Genomic DNA, 16468 nt, shown 5'->3' with positions numbered 1-16468 from the left:
TAATCATTGTTGATGCATTCATTCCCTTATTTTATTATTTATTTTGCCAATTAATTAGCTTATTATTTTTTGTAATCATGTAATAACTGCCTGAAAAAAGTAGAAGTTAAAACAATCAAGAGACCTTCGTCTGAGCTAGAGCTCTGGGTCATTTCTTTGGGCAACCTCTCCTGTATCTGAGGTAATCAATCCCCACTGCTTCTTTTACTGTTATCTCTAGTTCCTTTACCTAGAAGCAGAGCTTTAAATGGAATTCTTTGGTGATTTATTGAGGACGCGCTCAAAAGAAGGTGTCTGCAAGCAGGGCATGTGGGGAGCATGGCTAGGCCAGACTGTGGAGCCAGTTAAAGACAGAAACAGCAACTCATACCCATGGAACTGTGTGTCTGCCCTACAGTGCCCTTCACCCGAATGTGAAGATTCACTGTCTGTACCCCAGAATTATTCTGGCTGATATTTGGGGAAGTGATATAGGGAATGCAGGTGTGTGGTTTTCCAAATGAGAGAGCCCCAATTCAGCTATAGGGAATTCTCCAGAGGGATGGAGACTTGGCAGTCAGCACTCAGCATCTGGGATCCTGCAGTGAATGAGAAAAAGGAGATCTGGGCATTTCTGCTCTGTTTTGTTTCCCTTTCTGTCAATTTTGGGGTGGAGGGGACACTTGGTAGTACTCCGAGTTTATTTCTGGCTCGGTGCTCAGGAGTGACCTCTGGCTGTACTTGGGGAACCCATATTAGGTTCCCCAGGGTTGCCAACCAGGTTCATGGAATCGAAGTCTGCACAGCACTGTAGCATCCTATCCCTTCAGCCCTCTTTTGTCACTTTTTGTTTGTTCATTTGTTTGGTTTTTGGGCCACACTTGGCAGCGCTCAGGAGTTACTCCTGGCTCTGTGCTCAGAAATCACTCCTGGTTTGGGGGACCATATGGGATGCTGAGGATCAAACCCAGGTCGGCCACATGCAAGGTGTGCAAGGTGTGCTATTGCTCTGGCCCTTTATAGTCCCTTTAAATAGGTGTGTGTGTTTTGCTTAAATGTCTTTTAAGAAAAAATAAAAAAAATTTTTTAAATTCCCTTTTTTCCCCTAGTTACTTTCTAGAAAGAAAATCATCCTAATTTTTGACTGATTTAGTATTAAAAACCACATATTTTAGTCACCCACTGGTGTATTGGAGGGTCTTTTGGTTTGGGGGAAATTTTTCAGATTTTTGTGATTATAAACAGTGTTGCTAAGAACATTCTCACTTATTTCTTTTCTTAAACATGTGTAAGAATTTCTTGGGTTTCTGCCCAGAGTGGAATAACTGGGTCATTATGTGTGAACTCTAAAAGATAATGCCAAACTATTTTCACAAGAGTTTATTAAGTCACTAAGGCTCTATGTGATGTTGTCATTCACCTGCTTTCCAACTTCATGACTTCTGTGCATTGAATATCTTATTGTGATCTTGACTTGCAAGTGGTCTAACACTCACTATGTCTTGTTTAAGAAATACTGAAAGAATGTAGAGAGGGGGCCGGAGAGATAGCATAGCGGCATTTGCCTTGCAAGCAACCAATCCAGAACCTAAGGTGGTTGGTTCGAATCCTGGCATTCCATATGGTCCCCCGTGCCTGCCAGGAGCTATTTCTGAGCTCAGGAGTAACCCCTGAGCACGGCCAGGTGTGGCCCAAACACTAAAAAATAAAAAAATAATAAAAAGAAAATAAAAAAAGAATGTAGAGAGAAAGAAGTAATTAGAAAGAATAAAATAAAATAAAATAAAAAAGGGGCCAGAGAGATAGCATGGAGGTAGTGCATTTGCCTTACATGCAGAAGAACAGTGGTTCTAATCTTGGCATTCCATACGGTCCCCCAAGCCTTCCAGGAGTGATTTCTGAGCTCAGGGCCAGAAGTAACCCCTGAGTGCTGCCAGGTGTGACCCCCCCCAAAATATTAGAAAGGAAGAATTAGAGAAAAAAGGAAAGAAAAAAGAAGAAAGAAAGAAAGAAAGAAAGAAAGAAAGAAAGAAAGAAAAGAAAAGAAAGAAAGAAAGAAAGAAAGAAAGAAAGAAAGAAAGAAAGAAAGAAAGAAGGAAGGAAGGAAGGAAGGAAGGAAGGAAGGAAAGAGAGAAAGAGAGAAAGAAAGAGAGGAAGAAAGAGAGAAAGAAAGAGAGGAAGAAAGAGAGAAAGAAAGAAAGAAAGAAAGAAAGAAAGAAAGAAAGAAAGAAAGAAAGAAAGAAAGAAAGAAAGAAGAAGAAAGAAAGAAGAAGAGAGAGAGAGAGAGAGAAAGAAAGAAAGAAAGAAGAAAGAAGAAAGAAAGAAGAAGAAAGAAAGAAAGAAAGAAAGAAGAAGAGAGAAGGAAGGAAGGAGGAAGGAAGGAAGGAAGGAAGAAGGAAGAGGAAGGAAGAAGGAAAAAGGAAAGAGAGAAAAAGAAGGAAAGAAAGAAGAAAAGAAAGAAGAAAGAAAGAAGAAAGAAAGAAAAAGAAGAAAGAAGAAAGAAAAGAAAGAAAGAAAGAAAGAAAGAAAGAAAGAAAGAAAAGAAAGAAAGAAAGAGAAAGAAAGAAAGAAAGAAAGAAAGAAAGAAAGAAAGAAAGAAAGAAAGAAAGAAAGAAAGAAAGAAAGAAAGAAAGAAAGAAGAAAGAAAGAAAGAAAGAAAGAAAGAAAGAAAGAAAGAAAGAAAAGAAGAAAGAAAAAGAAAGAAAAGAAAAGAAAGAAAGAAAGACAGACAGACATTCTATTCTACTAGAGAGATAGTAGGGAGTTTGCCAGGAGTGATTCCTGAGTGCAAAGACAGGAATTAAGCCCTGAGCACCATTGGCTGTGGAATTGTATGAGGAATCTAAGATTTTAGTGATGTCAGTCCTGGGCTCCTAGATTCTACCCCTGACACTAGGTTACAAATGGATCAGGGGCAAGCCTGGTTATAGCTCCTTTGTATGATCCTAGGCAGCCAGAGCAGCCAGCATAATCGACCAGCTGGCTCACTGGCAGGTGTGTTCTGGTTATAGAATTGGATATATCATGCTATTAGAGCTGGATACCATTAAAAATTCTAATCATAAACTGTAATTAACTTTCCTTGCTCTGACGCCCCGCTCACTAAACAACCTTCTGATTATAATTTGGCTTCTCATGTATCGTGCCTACAGGGAGAGAATGTACTGCTCAGGCCGACGTGAGAATCCAATCCACTAAACAGTTACATGCCACGATGTAAATTAATAAATTTGTATTCTGATTTTATCATCTGTCTCATCTGAGCTCCATTGGCGTGAGTCAGCATCCCCAAGACTAATCAACACGGACACTGAGAATATCAGGCTTCAGTGCTAAAAACAACCTAATGACTAGACCCAGAACCAGAGCCACATTGCCAAGGGAACAGCGCCCGGGAGGCCTTTGGGCCTGCGGGAGTCAGTCTCCCCACATGTCATGCAATACAGCTAGGGATTAAAATGGACTTTTGACATTAGAAAGAACTGCATATTCAAAACCATGGCTCGGTTCCATTCAGGTAAAGGCAAAGAATAGGACACGATCAGGAGACGCATATTGAATATTTATTGGCTTATGAACACACACCAGATGTGCACAAATCCTAGGCAGAAGGGTAAGATTTACAGACCTGTTTTAAAAAAAAAAGGAAAAATAGTGGGCAGATGGTCCTTGCTGAAGAGAAATAGAACAAGAGATGCCTGATGGTTAAATTCTTGCTCCACCTTGGTGCTCCCAGGCCAGGACACAGAATAGAAGAGAGCAACTTTCAAGACCAGAAAATAAAACAATTTTGAAAGAGGGAGCAAGGAATGAACAAGCCAGGAGAATGAAAGCACAAGAGAGTGCATTGCACCAAGTGCTGGGCTCAGAAATTATCCAGGCCACGGAAGTGATTTAGGGCCTAGATGCTGAGAGGAACATCTTTGAAGTTAGTTCAAAAGGAAAAGTGGAGGTGAACCCATTAGGACAGATGGAGATAATTTAGCAAGCTCGCTGCTTTGCCTGGTGTTTCAGGGTGCACAGACCCTAGAGGGGCACAGTTTTCTACTGGGATCCTGGTTACACTAAATAATAACAGAAAACAAGTGATCAGAATGGGGGTTTGTTGGGTCTCTTGGTTCTGTGATGGGAAGTGATCCTCCATTCTGTAGTCAGACTCGAAAGCAAATAAACACAAAACCAAGCAGGGTGCTGACACCCCCTACCCCTGTTGATTTTCCAGGATTTATTTTTCCAATGGGAAAATCTGAGAAGAAAAGAGATTAATGGGAGGAAGTTGTGGGTCTTCCCTGAGATGGGACTCAGAGAAGAGCAGTGTCCGGAGGCACTAACTGGATGAGATAAAGGACTACCTCAAATGCCCTTGTGTTCTAAACCTAAAATGGAGGCAGCACCCAGGAAGGCATCAGCCTGTCCAAGCAGCAGGGTAGAAGGAAAGGCCAAAAATGGGCTCAGCCAGACAGCAGAAAGGTGGGAAGTTTTGGCAAAAGTACTTCACAGAAAGGTAGCGCCAAAAGTAAGGACCTTCCAGGATGAAGCCCAAGTCAAAGGACTCTGATTCCATAGAAGAAATGATCTCAAAAAGTTGTCTCAGTGATCGCCTCTAATAGAGGTTGTCCCGGACATGTTCCAGGATGACCTTCAGCCCCAGCCAGGTCTCCTCTGCCGTGGGGATGATCTGGTTGGCTGGCAGAAGGAAGCCGTAGTGCCCTGTATCTCGCAGTTCAAAAGTGAAGGCGTACTTGATGCCCTGATCATATGCCCAGTCAATGCTGCTCCCGCTCGCTGGATCTGGAAGGCAGAACAGAGGATCCTCTGAAGCCCACTGACATTTGGGATCAGATGGCACGAAGCCAGGAGAGCACAGCTTGCCTGTGGTTCTGTGGAGAGTCCTAGTATTGTCCACGATCCTCAGAGCGAATACATTGAGCCATGGGCCCAATCCATAGCATCTACAGACCTCAAACCAGGAGCTTTTGCCCTTCCTGTCCCACCAGCTCATAATACAGCTTCCCTTAAACCCAATCTTCAGTGAGGGACTTCACAGGGGCAGACTGCAAGAGAGACCCCCTGACAACCACATCCTGGTGGGGTTCCCTCTATACACAGTGAGAGGGCTGACCTGGGGAACCTTCAGGGCCAGGCCAGCAAAGAGGCCATGTTTCCTGCCTTGTTCTTTCTTGCTCTCTGGTCCTGGGAAAGTTGGCTGGAGGGCAGGAAGCCAGCTCCAGCCCACCCTGCAGGGCCTCCACATGGGCGGCCAGGGCCTTAGTGAGCTCGGAGGGAAAGCAGACACACTAGCCCACTCAAGGCCTTTTTTGACCCTCATGCATGGCAGCCTCCCCAGAGGACCGGAGCTACCCTGCTAAGCTGCTCTGGAATTCCTGACCCCACAGAAACTGTGAGAAAACAACTGTTTGCTTCTTTAAGCAGCTACATTTTAGGATTCTTTTTGATATTGCAAAAGATCATGTATACACAGAGAAAACTTAAGCAGCACCCCAGAGACCTGCTTGTGCCAAAAGGCTGGGGCAAAGCCTGTTCTGCTTTCCAAACTCCATGCACACTGCAGTGGGCTCAAAGTGCAAGTGTCAGTGATACCGCAGAATAAAAGGGTGATGTGGGCAAGGGACTATCATTGACTGAATATCTACTCAGAGCCAATCATTATCCTGGATCTTTATATTTATGATTTCCCTTAACTTTTGAAAGAATGCAGCGAGGTAGAGAATATTGTCTTTGTTTCATAGGTGAGAAATGCCAGAACTGGCAGAGAGATTTATCTAGAACAGGGGTGGCGAACAAGTTCGACACAAAGAGCCAAAATTTTAAACTGTGAGAGTCAGAGAGCCACACCACGCAGTGACTTGCCAAAACAGACAAACACTCACACAAAAGCATCTAATTTGAACAAAAATATATTAAACATATTGCATTTTACCATTTTGAGTGAGGGTCAAAATTCTGTTCAAAAATAGAGGTGGAAAATGGTCAGGTTGGAAATTATTTTTTTGGGAGTTTATTCCAGGGTTTACTCCTGGCTCTGTGCTCAGAGATCACTCCTGTTGGGGCTCAGGTGAGCATGTAATATCAGGATGGAACCCTGACCAGTAAAGTGCTCTTCCACTTGCTGTACTCTCATCTCTCCAGCTCCAGGCTGTAACTGAAATAGCTCCAGGACTCTGTACTCTATTGCCCGAGTTTCCTTCAATCGACTTGTAGTCTATTTGATATATCCCCTATCTTTTAAAGGAGAATGGGGATTTTTTAGTGTTCCTATTGTTTCTGAGGTTTGTTTGGGTTTTTGAATTTTTTTTTTGGTTTTGTTTTGTTTTGTTTTTATTTTTTGAAGAGAGGAGAGAAGGTATTTTAGGCCACACCAGCAGTACTCCTGGCTCTGTGTTCAAAAATTACACCTAGTCGGCTGGACCCTATAGAATGCTTAGGATTTAACCTGTGTCAGCTATATGCAAGGCAAGTGCCCTGTACAATCACCCCAGATCCCGATTCAGAATCTTTTCTAACAATTATATTTTGCCCAGGTGCTCAGAACAGGCTCTTCTCACCTTTCATGATCCTGAGAAAATGCCCATGAAACAACCTTTCTAGAGAACATCTGTATGTGGCAAGTTCAAGTGTTTTAGGAAACATTTTAAGTTCAGAAAGGAATCCAGAGAGCTTCTGTTGGAATAATTGAAATGAGTAAATTCATATATTTGGGTCCCTGCACAAAATCTACCTACTCTTTTGGGGAGACCCTCCCCAGCTATGTTCATGAGGCTATGTGAGGCCAGGAATCAAACCTGGGACCTGGTGTATGCCACACATGTGCTCAGTCCCCAGCACTATCTCCCCAGCCCACTTTTTATTTTGATTTTGTAACACAAATAAAAACTTCTAGGGGGCCGAAGTGGTGGCGCAATCAGTAAGGTGTCTGCCTTACCCGCGCTAGCCTAGGATGGGACCGTGGTTTGATCCCCCGGCGTCCCATATGGTCCCCCAAGCCAGGAGTGATTTCTGAGCGCATAGCCAGGAGTAACCCCTGAGCGTCATCGGGTGTGGCCCAAAAACAAAAACCAAACCTACAACTAAACCCTTCTGCACACTGTATTTTTTCCATTAACATCAGCAGACTAGTCCAATAACTTTACCTGTCCACATGTACCAGTCATGTTTTTTACTAGCACTCTGCTGATGGACATGGAGGAGCTTAACACATTTTCAGGACTAAATTTAAAAAAAAAAAATCACAAAATATCCTCACTGCGCCTGCTTTCTCAATCCAAAGAGCTGGTGTTCAATCCCTTCATAATTCAGCATTCGAGATGAGAAGGAAAAAGGGCTGCTAAAGGCAGGTGAGGTTGCAAGCAGTCCATTCAGAGCAGAGGAACAGACATGGGAACACTGCAGAGCAAAGAATGGGGAGGCAAAAGGCTGAGGCATTGAGGGCAGGGCTGGGAGAGTCCAGCATGGCCCAGAAGGCCAGTAGGACAGGACAAGTGCCCTACCCACCCCCCAGGCCCATCAGTCAGGAAGAAAGGTATGCTAGACTCTCCATTATGTTGGCTTAGGGAGGCAAGGGAGTGTGAAATCCATTTTAGAGTCATTTCCATCCCCAAAAGGGCTAATCTCAGAAGAGGTCCAGTACTCGAAGGAACAACTCAGGCTCTTTACAAAGTACATGCTAGATCCTACAGAGCTCAAGGCCAGACTGTATTTTCCTCAAGCCAGGAATACAAGCTCATAAGAAATACAGAAGATGCTAGGCTGTATCTTGAACAATGGAGGAAATTGCTTAAGGGTACATTGATTTTTTTGGACCACTCCCAGCAATGCTGGAGATGGGGGTATGCTATGCCTGATTCAGTGTTTGAGAGTCAGTCCTCCCAATGGTGCTGGGGGACTCTGAAACACCAAGTATCAAACCCAGGGCTCCTACACTATAGTAGGGTCATAATCTCAGTGACCCTAACATAGGATTTTTTTTTAATTTATTTATTTGGGGGCCACACCCGGTGGTGCTCAGGGGTTACTCTGGGTTTTGCTCTTAGAAATTGCTCCTAGCAGGCTCAGGGACCATATGGTATGCTGGGAATCAAACCTAGGTCCGTCCCGGATCAGCAACATGCAAGGCAAATGCCCTACCACTGTGCTATCACTCCAGCCCCACATAGGACATTTTTATTATCTCATGCACACCATTCAGGAGCATTTCTTCCACATCTGTCGGGAGAATCAGAGGAGTTCCTTTAGATTTGGACAGGGTTTCCAAGGGGAAGAAAGATGTATTTGATGCTGGAGGATAGGGCCATTCTCTACAGTGGGTGCTTAACCCAAAAGCCAGGATTCTGATGGCTCAGAGGACTCCTAGTAAGCCCCTTGAGCTCTCTTTGGTCCTGCCTCAGTTCTGACTAATTAAGCAGAGAGAGGTAAAACTCTCTGGGTGTGCTTGCTCTCCAAGGAGTTACCATTGAACACAAGTAATAACAATAAAGCATGAATAATTAATAGGATTGTTTCTGCAATTAGCAACATAAATGCCAACATCACACTAACTGCTCCATGGTGGGTGGGGAGAGTATGTGGAGACAGACAAGAAGGCTGAGATCAGAGTAGAGAGAGATGCAGGAAGCAGTCCCAGGAGAAGGAGACCAGGGGAAAGCAAAAGGCAGTGAAGCAGGAAACAGAGAATAGCTTACTGGAAATATGGGTGAAGAAGGGAAGGACAGTAGGGCTGAAGGGACACTGAGGCAGATCCACTGCTGCAAAACTACTCAGAGAGGAGACACAGAAAGGGGGGAATAAGGTGCTAGCTTCAATGGGGGATTGGAATAATGTGTTCTATTTCCCTTCTAGAAAGCTAGAACCATGTAGCATTATCAAACTCTTCTCGACCATCTTTAAATTAAAGGGAACTGGAAGGTTTTCCGAAGGAAAAGAAGGAAGTGCTCCATCCAAGGAGACATTTCCTCATCAAGAAAAGAGATGAAGCCTTGAGGGATAGATGAAGATGGCTCTGGAGGTTGTTGCACAGGAAAATCAGGTTGGTCACTGACTGGTTTGGCACTCCAAGCAGTGCCTTGAGCACTGAGCCAGGAAAAGGTCCCGAGCATCATTGTGTGTGGTGCCCAGAAACCAGATATACAAACACCATTCAGGTTTAGAATTCTGCCAGATTTGAGGGGGGAGAGTCTGATGAAACACCCCATGGACCCGGTTCCCATACTGCTCTGCCCCAGAGCTTGTTTATTTCTGACAGGAAAGGTCGGTAAGTCTCCCCCAGCCCCTACAGCCCTTTCCAGTCCACCAATCCGGAGGCAGAACGATGGGCTTGAGGAATTTTTGATAAATGATGGCAGGATCATTTGGAAGATAAGGAACACAGACTGTACCAGGCCAACAGGGCTTAACTTGTCACGAGCACGTGATAAATAGCACGGGAGCAGCGGGGATGTTGACTAAGTCGAGGGCCTGCAACAGCCATTATCACGCAGGCATGACATAAATCCAACCCATTACTGACAGCAAAAACAATCAGAGGGAGCCTGCTATAGCCCCAGGCCTGTTCCACTTCAAATTTCCCCTCAAGCACTTACAAAGCACCCAAGAAACACAGGAGCTACTACTCACAGACGGTAGTGCTGGTGGGACCCACTTGGTACTCCGTGCCTGACAGGGACGCCAGAGCTTTAGCTGCACGCTTCGCCACCTTGTCCTGGGGATAGGGATAGAGAAATAAGAAAAGGCATCAGCAGAGTGAGATGAGGAGCACCTACCATCTACATCCCAGTGTTGCCATATTACCATGACTTAGAAGATTCAAACCACACCCCTGATTCTCTTTTTGTTGAGCTCCTTGTCCTTCCAGCCCCTCCTAAGCTGAGGCCAGGCCATACTGAAGCACATGGTTACCCCTGTTCCCCTCCACACCCACAACAACAACAACAACAATCTTCCCCTCAGCTTGAGGACAGAAGGCAAAGGTAAAAGAGAATGCAGAGGTACACCAGGTTCTTGTTCCAACTAGCAGAGCATGTTCAAGTTCCCTAAAGATCTGGGAACTGCTCCCCAACTCCATTAGCAATCTAGTAAAGGCATCTTCTGAACTTGGTAGAAGGCAAGAACTGCCAAGTACACGAGCATGAGAGAAGACCAGAAAAAAAAAATCTTCTATAAGTTGGTGTGGTCAGAGCAGCAGCAAATCCAGGGGCTGCCTTTGAAGGATGTGTCCCTGCCCCCATGTAGAGTGCCCACTAGAGGTCAGAGGCCAATATTCTACATCTGCAGGAGGTGTGGAGAGTGACCGGACAAAAGAAAAGGCAGCAGGAAGGGGTGGTTCTGAGAAGCCAACAGTAAAGAAATGGGTACCATCTTCTTCCCGCACACCTCCCAGGCTAGGAAAAATATGGGTCCTAATGAAATGATACAGGCTCCTGAAGACTTCCCAGAAAGCCATAAGCACCCAAGGTGAGGGAGCAAGGTAGCCTCACTCACCAGCTCAGCAGCATCAGAGGCCTTCTTGGAGGTGTAGCCATAGGGGTACATCAACAGCTGGGAGTAGCTGTGCAGGTCAATGAAGGATTTGAAGTTGCCATGCTTCTGGATCAAGTCAACCACTGATTTCACTTCTACCTCTGAATGGGCATGAGGTCCGTGGTATATTTCAGAACAGGGGTTGTCACTGGCTCCCTTACCTGGGGTGGGAGAAGAGGGATGGAGCCAAAGGAGAAATATTCACCCACAAGCCAAGAAAACAGAAATTCAGGGCATTCAATCAGAGAAGAGGAAGATGCAGAAGGAAGGGGTCATGGGTAGTTTCACTGGAGAGGACCCCCTCATCCTGGCCACATTCCCCAGACCAATCCATTCTGTGTGTGTGTGTGTGTGTGTTTAGGGGGGGTTGAGGAGGCAAGGACTTAAGGGCTACTCCTGGCTCTGTGCTCAGAGAAACATGCAGGGGTTGACCAGAGTATGCTGCACACAGGGCAACCTCCTCAGCCCTGTACTATCTTGCTGGTCCAAAACAATGTGTTTTATAGAAAGGGCATGGAAGGGGAAGATTGGGATGCCTGAAAAGCCACAGCAGATCAGGAAAACTGTTGATGTGTCTAAAGGGATGGAGTTGACCCTGCATTGTATCACTAATAGTTGTCATAAATAATTAACATCATACTTGACAATGAGTTTCAATTAATAAGTAATCTAGATAATTAATATGAGTACCAATTAATAATGAAAATGGCTCCATTTATTTTGCTGTTGATTCTTTCTCTTGGTTCAGATGTTAATGGCCAAGCACTGCCAAAAATAATCTATTGTTGTGGCTAAAAAAATCTCTTGATTATTTGTCACAGAGTTAGAAATATTGCCTTTTGTATTCCTTCATAAGCTAGCTCAATGAGTTCAGCTGAGAGATGTAAACCACGCCCCATGTGGGTACCACTGTCTTCGCGTAGATGCCCTCATTTCCCACATTTGTTTCAGCCCCTTTCCCACAATCACATTATTTTCCCAGTAGTTTCTGCAGCATTTTAATGCTAGCTCAATAAGTCAATTAAAAACAAAATAGCAGGACAGCTATGAAAGAGGGAGAAAGAGACTTGGAATTGAAGAGTGACTTTAGACCCTAACTCATCCACAGTGAGTTCTTGAGACAACCTCTGAGTTCCAACGTTCTTTCACATACTGAAACTCACTCCTTACAAAGGACAAAACGATATGATAATATTGAGGACTTGGTTCCTCACTGGCACGATCATGGAGCTGTTTGAAACTGAAGGTCTCAACCCAGTCCCCTGATTTCTTTTCTCTATCATGACTTCAAAGGTTTGAGGTTTCTAGATCTCAGTTTAGGGGTAAATGGCTAGAGTGTCAGCTTTCCAAGGATGCAGAGTTGTCACCAGGAGCCCCTGTAGCTTGCCCAAGAGAAGACAAGGTATCCACTGGGTTCACTGAATAAAAAAGCCTGTGGGTTTGATAGCACCATTTTTCAAAGATGAGCATTCTGTCTCTGAAGACAGAGAACCGATGAGACATTCTCAGGTTAGAGAAATTGTACAGGGGTAAAGTAATTCACCATGTATGTGAGTGATTCCTGAGCATAGAGCCAGGTATAGATAATCCCTTGGTTCGGCCTGGGAAGGCCCCAGAATGACCCACCCCCTCAATTTTTCGAGACCCAGAAAGCAGAAAGTACTACCCATAGTTCTAAGGAAATGAATGAATAATTCTAGCTGTGGTGTAAAGCTCAATAGACCTCAAGTTCTGTGGGCTTACTCAGGGGGAACAGGTCTAGAAACCATCTCCCCACCTACCTGCGAAACTAGCATTCCAGTTCCTATTAGGATCAACCCCAACACAGGAACTGCCTGGATTCAGGGAACGAGTCTTCCTCCACATTCGATTCTGAAAAGGCAGGGAGAAAATAATCACATCAAGAAATTGCTGAAGGTGCCATAGAAACAAAGATTTCCTGTATGGGTCAATGGAGGTGATCACCCAGGGCCAGGAATAGAGGGGGCACTCTGTTCTGGAGGATCCTCAGGGCTCCAGACCTCCCCTCTAGAATAGCCTCATGTTACCCTCACCCTACTGTCCCCAAAAAGGCATTCTGAGTGTGGGACAGGCCTAAGTGCTTTGACCGGAACATAATGTAAGAACCAGGTGCTGACACTTCTGAAACTGCCCCTTCCCCAGTCATTTTTGCTTTAATAAAAGTGGACAAGGAGCCCAAGCAATAGGAAAGCAGGTAAGGTATTTGTCTTGCACACTGTTAATCTGGGTTTCATCCCTGGCCCCATATGGTTCCCCAAGCCCACCAGGAGTAATTTCTCAGTGCAGAACCAGGAATAATTCCTGAGCACTGCCAGATGTAGCCCTCCAAAAATTGTGATGAGCTGCCTGTGGGTGCCACCATGACCCCTAATGCCCAAGGAAGGGTATAGTAACTACTGGATTCCTGCTGAAGGAAGTCGGCTAGGTGCCATTAACTCCATCTAACCACCATGGAGCAGGAAATACCAGAGTCAGAGGGCATTCAATAAAGAATCCTTAGGTCCAATTCAGACTATGAGACATGCAAAAAAAAAAAACCCAAACAAACAAACAAACAAAAAAACAAGGCTTTGTATTCAGTCTCTGATACTGACTAAAATGCATTAACTAATTAAAATATGCTGGGAAAAGGTTGTGTGAGGAAAAGAAATGAAACAAGCATTGGTAATTGTTGAGAATTGTTCAAAATCTATGATAAAAATTTGGTTAGACTCTAACCAAAAAACATTCTTTGGTTTCAAGTTTGAGATCACTTAGGAAAATGATATTCACATACCAGGCATGTTTCACCTAAGTCATGACAATTTAGTAACAAAGCAAGGAATTCCATAAAACTTAACATCATGCCCAGCCCATATAGTTGAACTCACTCGGTTTTGTGTATATACATATCCATCAGGATTGGCCACAGGCAGCAAGAAAATATCCATTTCCTTCAAGATGGAAGTGATAACTGGGTCTTTGTCGTAATCAGACACAATCTAAGCAGATACAATGAAGTTGTCAGCCCTACCATCATGTAGGCCTAAGTCCATGGATCTTCACCTTACACCCCACATTCTAGAACCTTCTGCAGCCTCCCTACCTCCCGCAGACTCACTTCTCAGTAACACCCTAGAACACTTTAAAACCTGGGAACAAGCTGAAGTGTGCCTTGATTTTTTTTCAATCTTTTCATCCAAATGGGAGTTAGGAGGAACTGGAATGCCATGCAAGGGGTAGGGCATAAGGATCTCCCAAGAGTACCCCCACCTCTCCCAGGGCTGGGTGAAAGCAAGATGCCTACAAGGACATGAACATAGCCAGAGGGTTCCCTGCATGTCTGGAGTATTTAAAAGGGGTGAAAGTTCTGTCTTCCAGTACAAATTGGGAGCCATATTTTGGGGTCACCTCTGCGGTTCAAGGGTTTATCCAAGGGAGCTCTGGTCTTCAGCAGCTCCTATATGAAAATATTCCCAACCTCCAATGTCTTCCACCTCATGCCAGCCTCCTGGGGGGTGCTGCGGGGGGGCCCTAAACCCACCAAAAACCTTGGCTAATAGCAGGCGATATGACCTTCCTTGCAGTCCAGATGGCGGTGGCCTGAGAGACCCACTCCCGGGAATGGATGCCCGCATTCAACCACACAGCAGGCCGGCGCCCATTTCCTCCAGTGCTGAACTGTGGGAGGGACAAGAAGCAAAATTGACCATCAGCTCGCCTCACCACTGCCCAGCTCGCCCCTATTCATTTCACCCATTTAAGGTAATTCAGAGACCAAATGTTCCTGAGGGCACATTTATTATCGGGTTGCTCTATGACCAGAAACTAAATTGGTTGGCCAGCTCTACGCTGCAGAGCCGGGCAGCTTGAACCCACTCCAGGATTGCGAGCAAAACGGTCAGGCGAAACAACTGCTGTTGTGGATGAAAATGCCAGTGAGATAAGAGATAATCGTATGTCTCGCAACAGATCTCAAAAGGGGATATGAGGGACATGAGGGATATAAACTAGCCTGTTCTGGTGGACACAATAAAAAAAAAGAATTAACTTTAAAGTGAGGAAGAAGGGGTGGTTCATGAGAGCTCTTTGAAGGTGGCATCAAATGAATTCTGGCTCCTGTCTTTGAGTGTTGGGTCTCTTGGGTCAGAGTTTGGTGCTAATGAAGCTTGGGCTCCACCAGAATTGATGAATAATCTAAACCAGGTGTGAAAAGGCTGCAAACTTCTGTTCTAAATAGACAGGGGGTGTTGGAGCCCCCAGTTCAGTGCACAGCTCTTCCGGCCAGTAATAGGTCCATCCATCTAACCTGGGTTCTTGGGGGATGTGGGAAGCTCAGAATTTCACAAATCCTTAATAGCACCCCTTGTTCCCGGTTTTGTCTCTCTAACTTGCGTTTTTTTTTTTTTTTATTGATTCAGCTGAATTATTTGTGTAACTTAGGTCACTGCCATAAATTCTCAAACTCCTTTGTCAATGTAGAATCAAATCTGCTAGAAATTTCTGGAATTTCTGTGCAGCCAAGGATTTTAGGCTGGGCTTTAAATGACCTCAATCCTAAAAATGAGTTCTCTTAATTATTATTTCAGTGTGTACCCATAAACACAGACTAGAAATCATAGACCTGTCCCAATTGGTCCTGCTAAGACTGAAGGGAGAAATAAGGGCAAAAACAAACAAGTAAAAAACCATGACCCATCTGAGAGTTTCAGTCAAGACTTGGTGAGAAGGCTGGAGAGAGCATGTGCTTTGCACAGGACCCACATGACCACGATCCCATCACCTCATAAGATTGTTTTTGTTTTTGTTTTTGTTTTTGGGCCACACCCGGCCATGCTCAGGAGTTACTCCTGGCTGTCTGCTCAGAAATAGCTCCTGGCAGGCACGGGGGACCATATGGGACACCGGGATTCGAACCAAACACCTTTGGTCCTGGATGGGCTGCTTGCAAGGCAAACACCGCTGTGCTATCTCTCCGGGCCCACCTCATAAGATTCTATAAGCCTTGCCAATAGTGAGCCCTGACTGAGTTCAGAAAAAGGAGTAAGCCCTGAGCACTGCCATCAAACACCAAAAACTAAACCCAAAAAAGACTTGGAGAGGGATGAGCTCCTTCTAACTCCCCCTACAAGGGGAAAAGCAAGGTACATGACCTGATCAAATTCAGATTCAGGAAGATGATTCTCCAAGGAAGTTCCACAGAAGCTGCCTCCCCAAGAGCCTAAGGACTAGACTCTGAACACGAGAATCAGAGTGCCTGAACCCTGTCAGGTTCCTGGACATGCGTGACTCCTCACCTTGAGGACGTACATGGATCGGTTTTCAAACGAATGCCCAATTTTCTCCCGGCTCGCCAAGTCTGGAAATTCCTCAGCAATGCTGTCCATCTCATGGTAAATCTGAAGCATGAAAAAGGGAGGCAAGGGGCCTTTCAAAATTCTTATACAGCTCTAGTCAGGTATCTGTGACCTTTATCTTGTTGATCTTAATGATTTATTCTACCTGCGGTTGGTATCATTATGAGCTGAGACATTTAGTCTTAAAGCATTGCCTACCTAATGACAAAGTGCAACACAATTTGTCTACAAAAATCACTATCTTCTAAACTAGAAGAAAAATTGTATGGCTACTTCTCCAACAATGGCTTTTTTTTTTATACAAGGCTGCTATGCCCACAATCTCATTTAGAATGTTCTTAAAAACAGTGACCTCCAAACTTTCTGATCACTTTCTCCATCTCCATGTGTGTGTACATTGTAAAACTAACCAAAAAAAGGTGGGGGGAGAAATAAAAGCTGTTCCATGAATAATGAATGTCTACATATATGCATCGAAATACAAATAAAAGGTGTAATCATTTCTTCCTTCATCCCATCTTGCTTATTACCCCCCTGCAGTTCAGGCACCCCACTTTGGAAATGATTACTCTAAAAGCTTTGAGAGAACAAGAGCTGAG

General features: G+C 44.6%; 1 protein-coding gene across 1 annotated transcript; it reads right to left on the bottom strand.

Annotated features, from left to right (window-relative positions):
* Nucleotides 1-4582: 4582 nt before the first annotated feature.
* LOC126019722 (carboxypeptidase A4-like) lies at nucleotides 4583-16009 on the bottom strand. The gene is made up of 8 exons (XM_049781415.1): nucleotides 15810-16009; nucleotides 14089-14193; nucleotides 13404-13514; nucleotides 12294-12384; nucleotides 10474-10673; nucleotides 9635-9694; nucleotides 5102-5255; nucleotides 4583-4770 (listed from the first exon to the last, which is right to left on the bottom strand). The coding sequence occupies exons 1-8, from the start codon at nucleotides 15918-15920 to the stop codon at nucleotides 4583-4585; spliced, it is 1020 nt and encodes a 339-aa protein (XP_049637372.1). The 5' UTR covers nucleotides 15921-16009.
* Between the last annotated feature and the right edge of the window lie 459 nt (nucleotides 16010-16468).

This window comes from Suncus etruscus, chromosome 1 (genome assembly GCF_024139225.1).
Source record: "Suncus etruscus isolate mSunEtr1 chromosome 1, mSunEtr1.pri.cur, whole genome shotgun sequence".
NCBI lineage: Eukaryota > Metazoa > Chordata > Mammalia > Eulipotyphla > Soricidae > Suncus > Suncus etruscus.
This window is presented reverse-complemented; position numbering and strand designations above follow the sequence as displayed.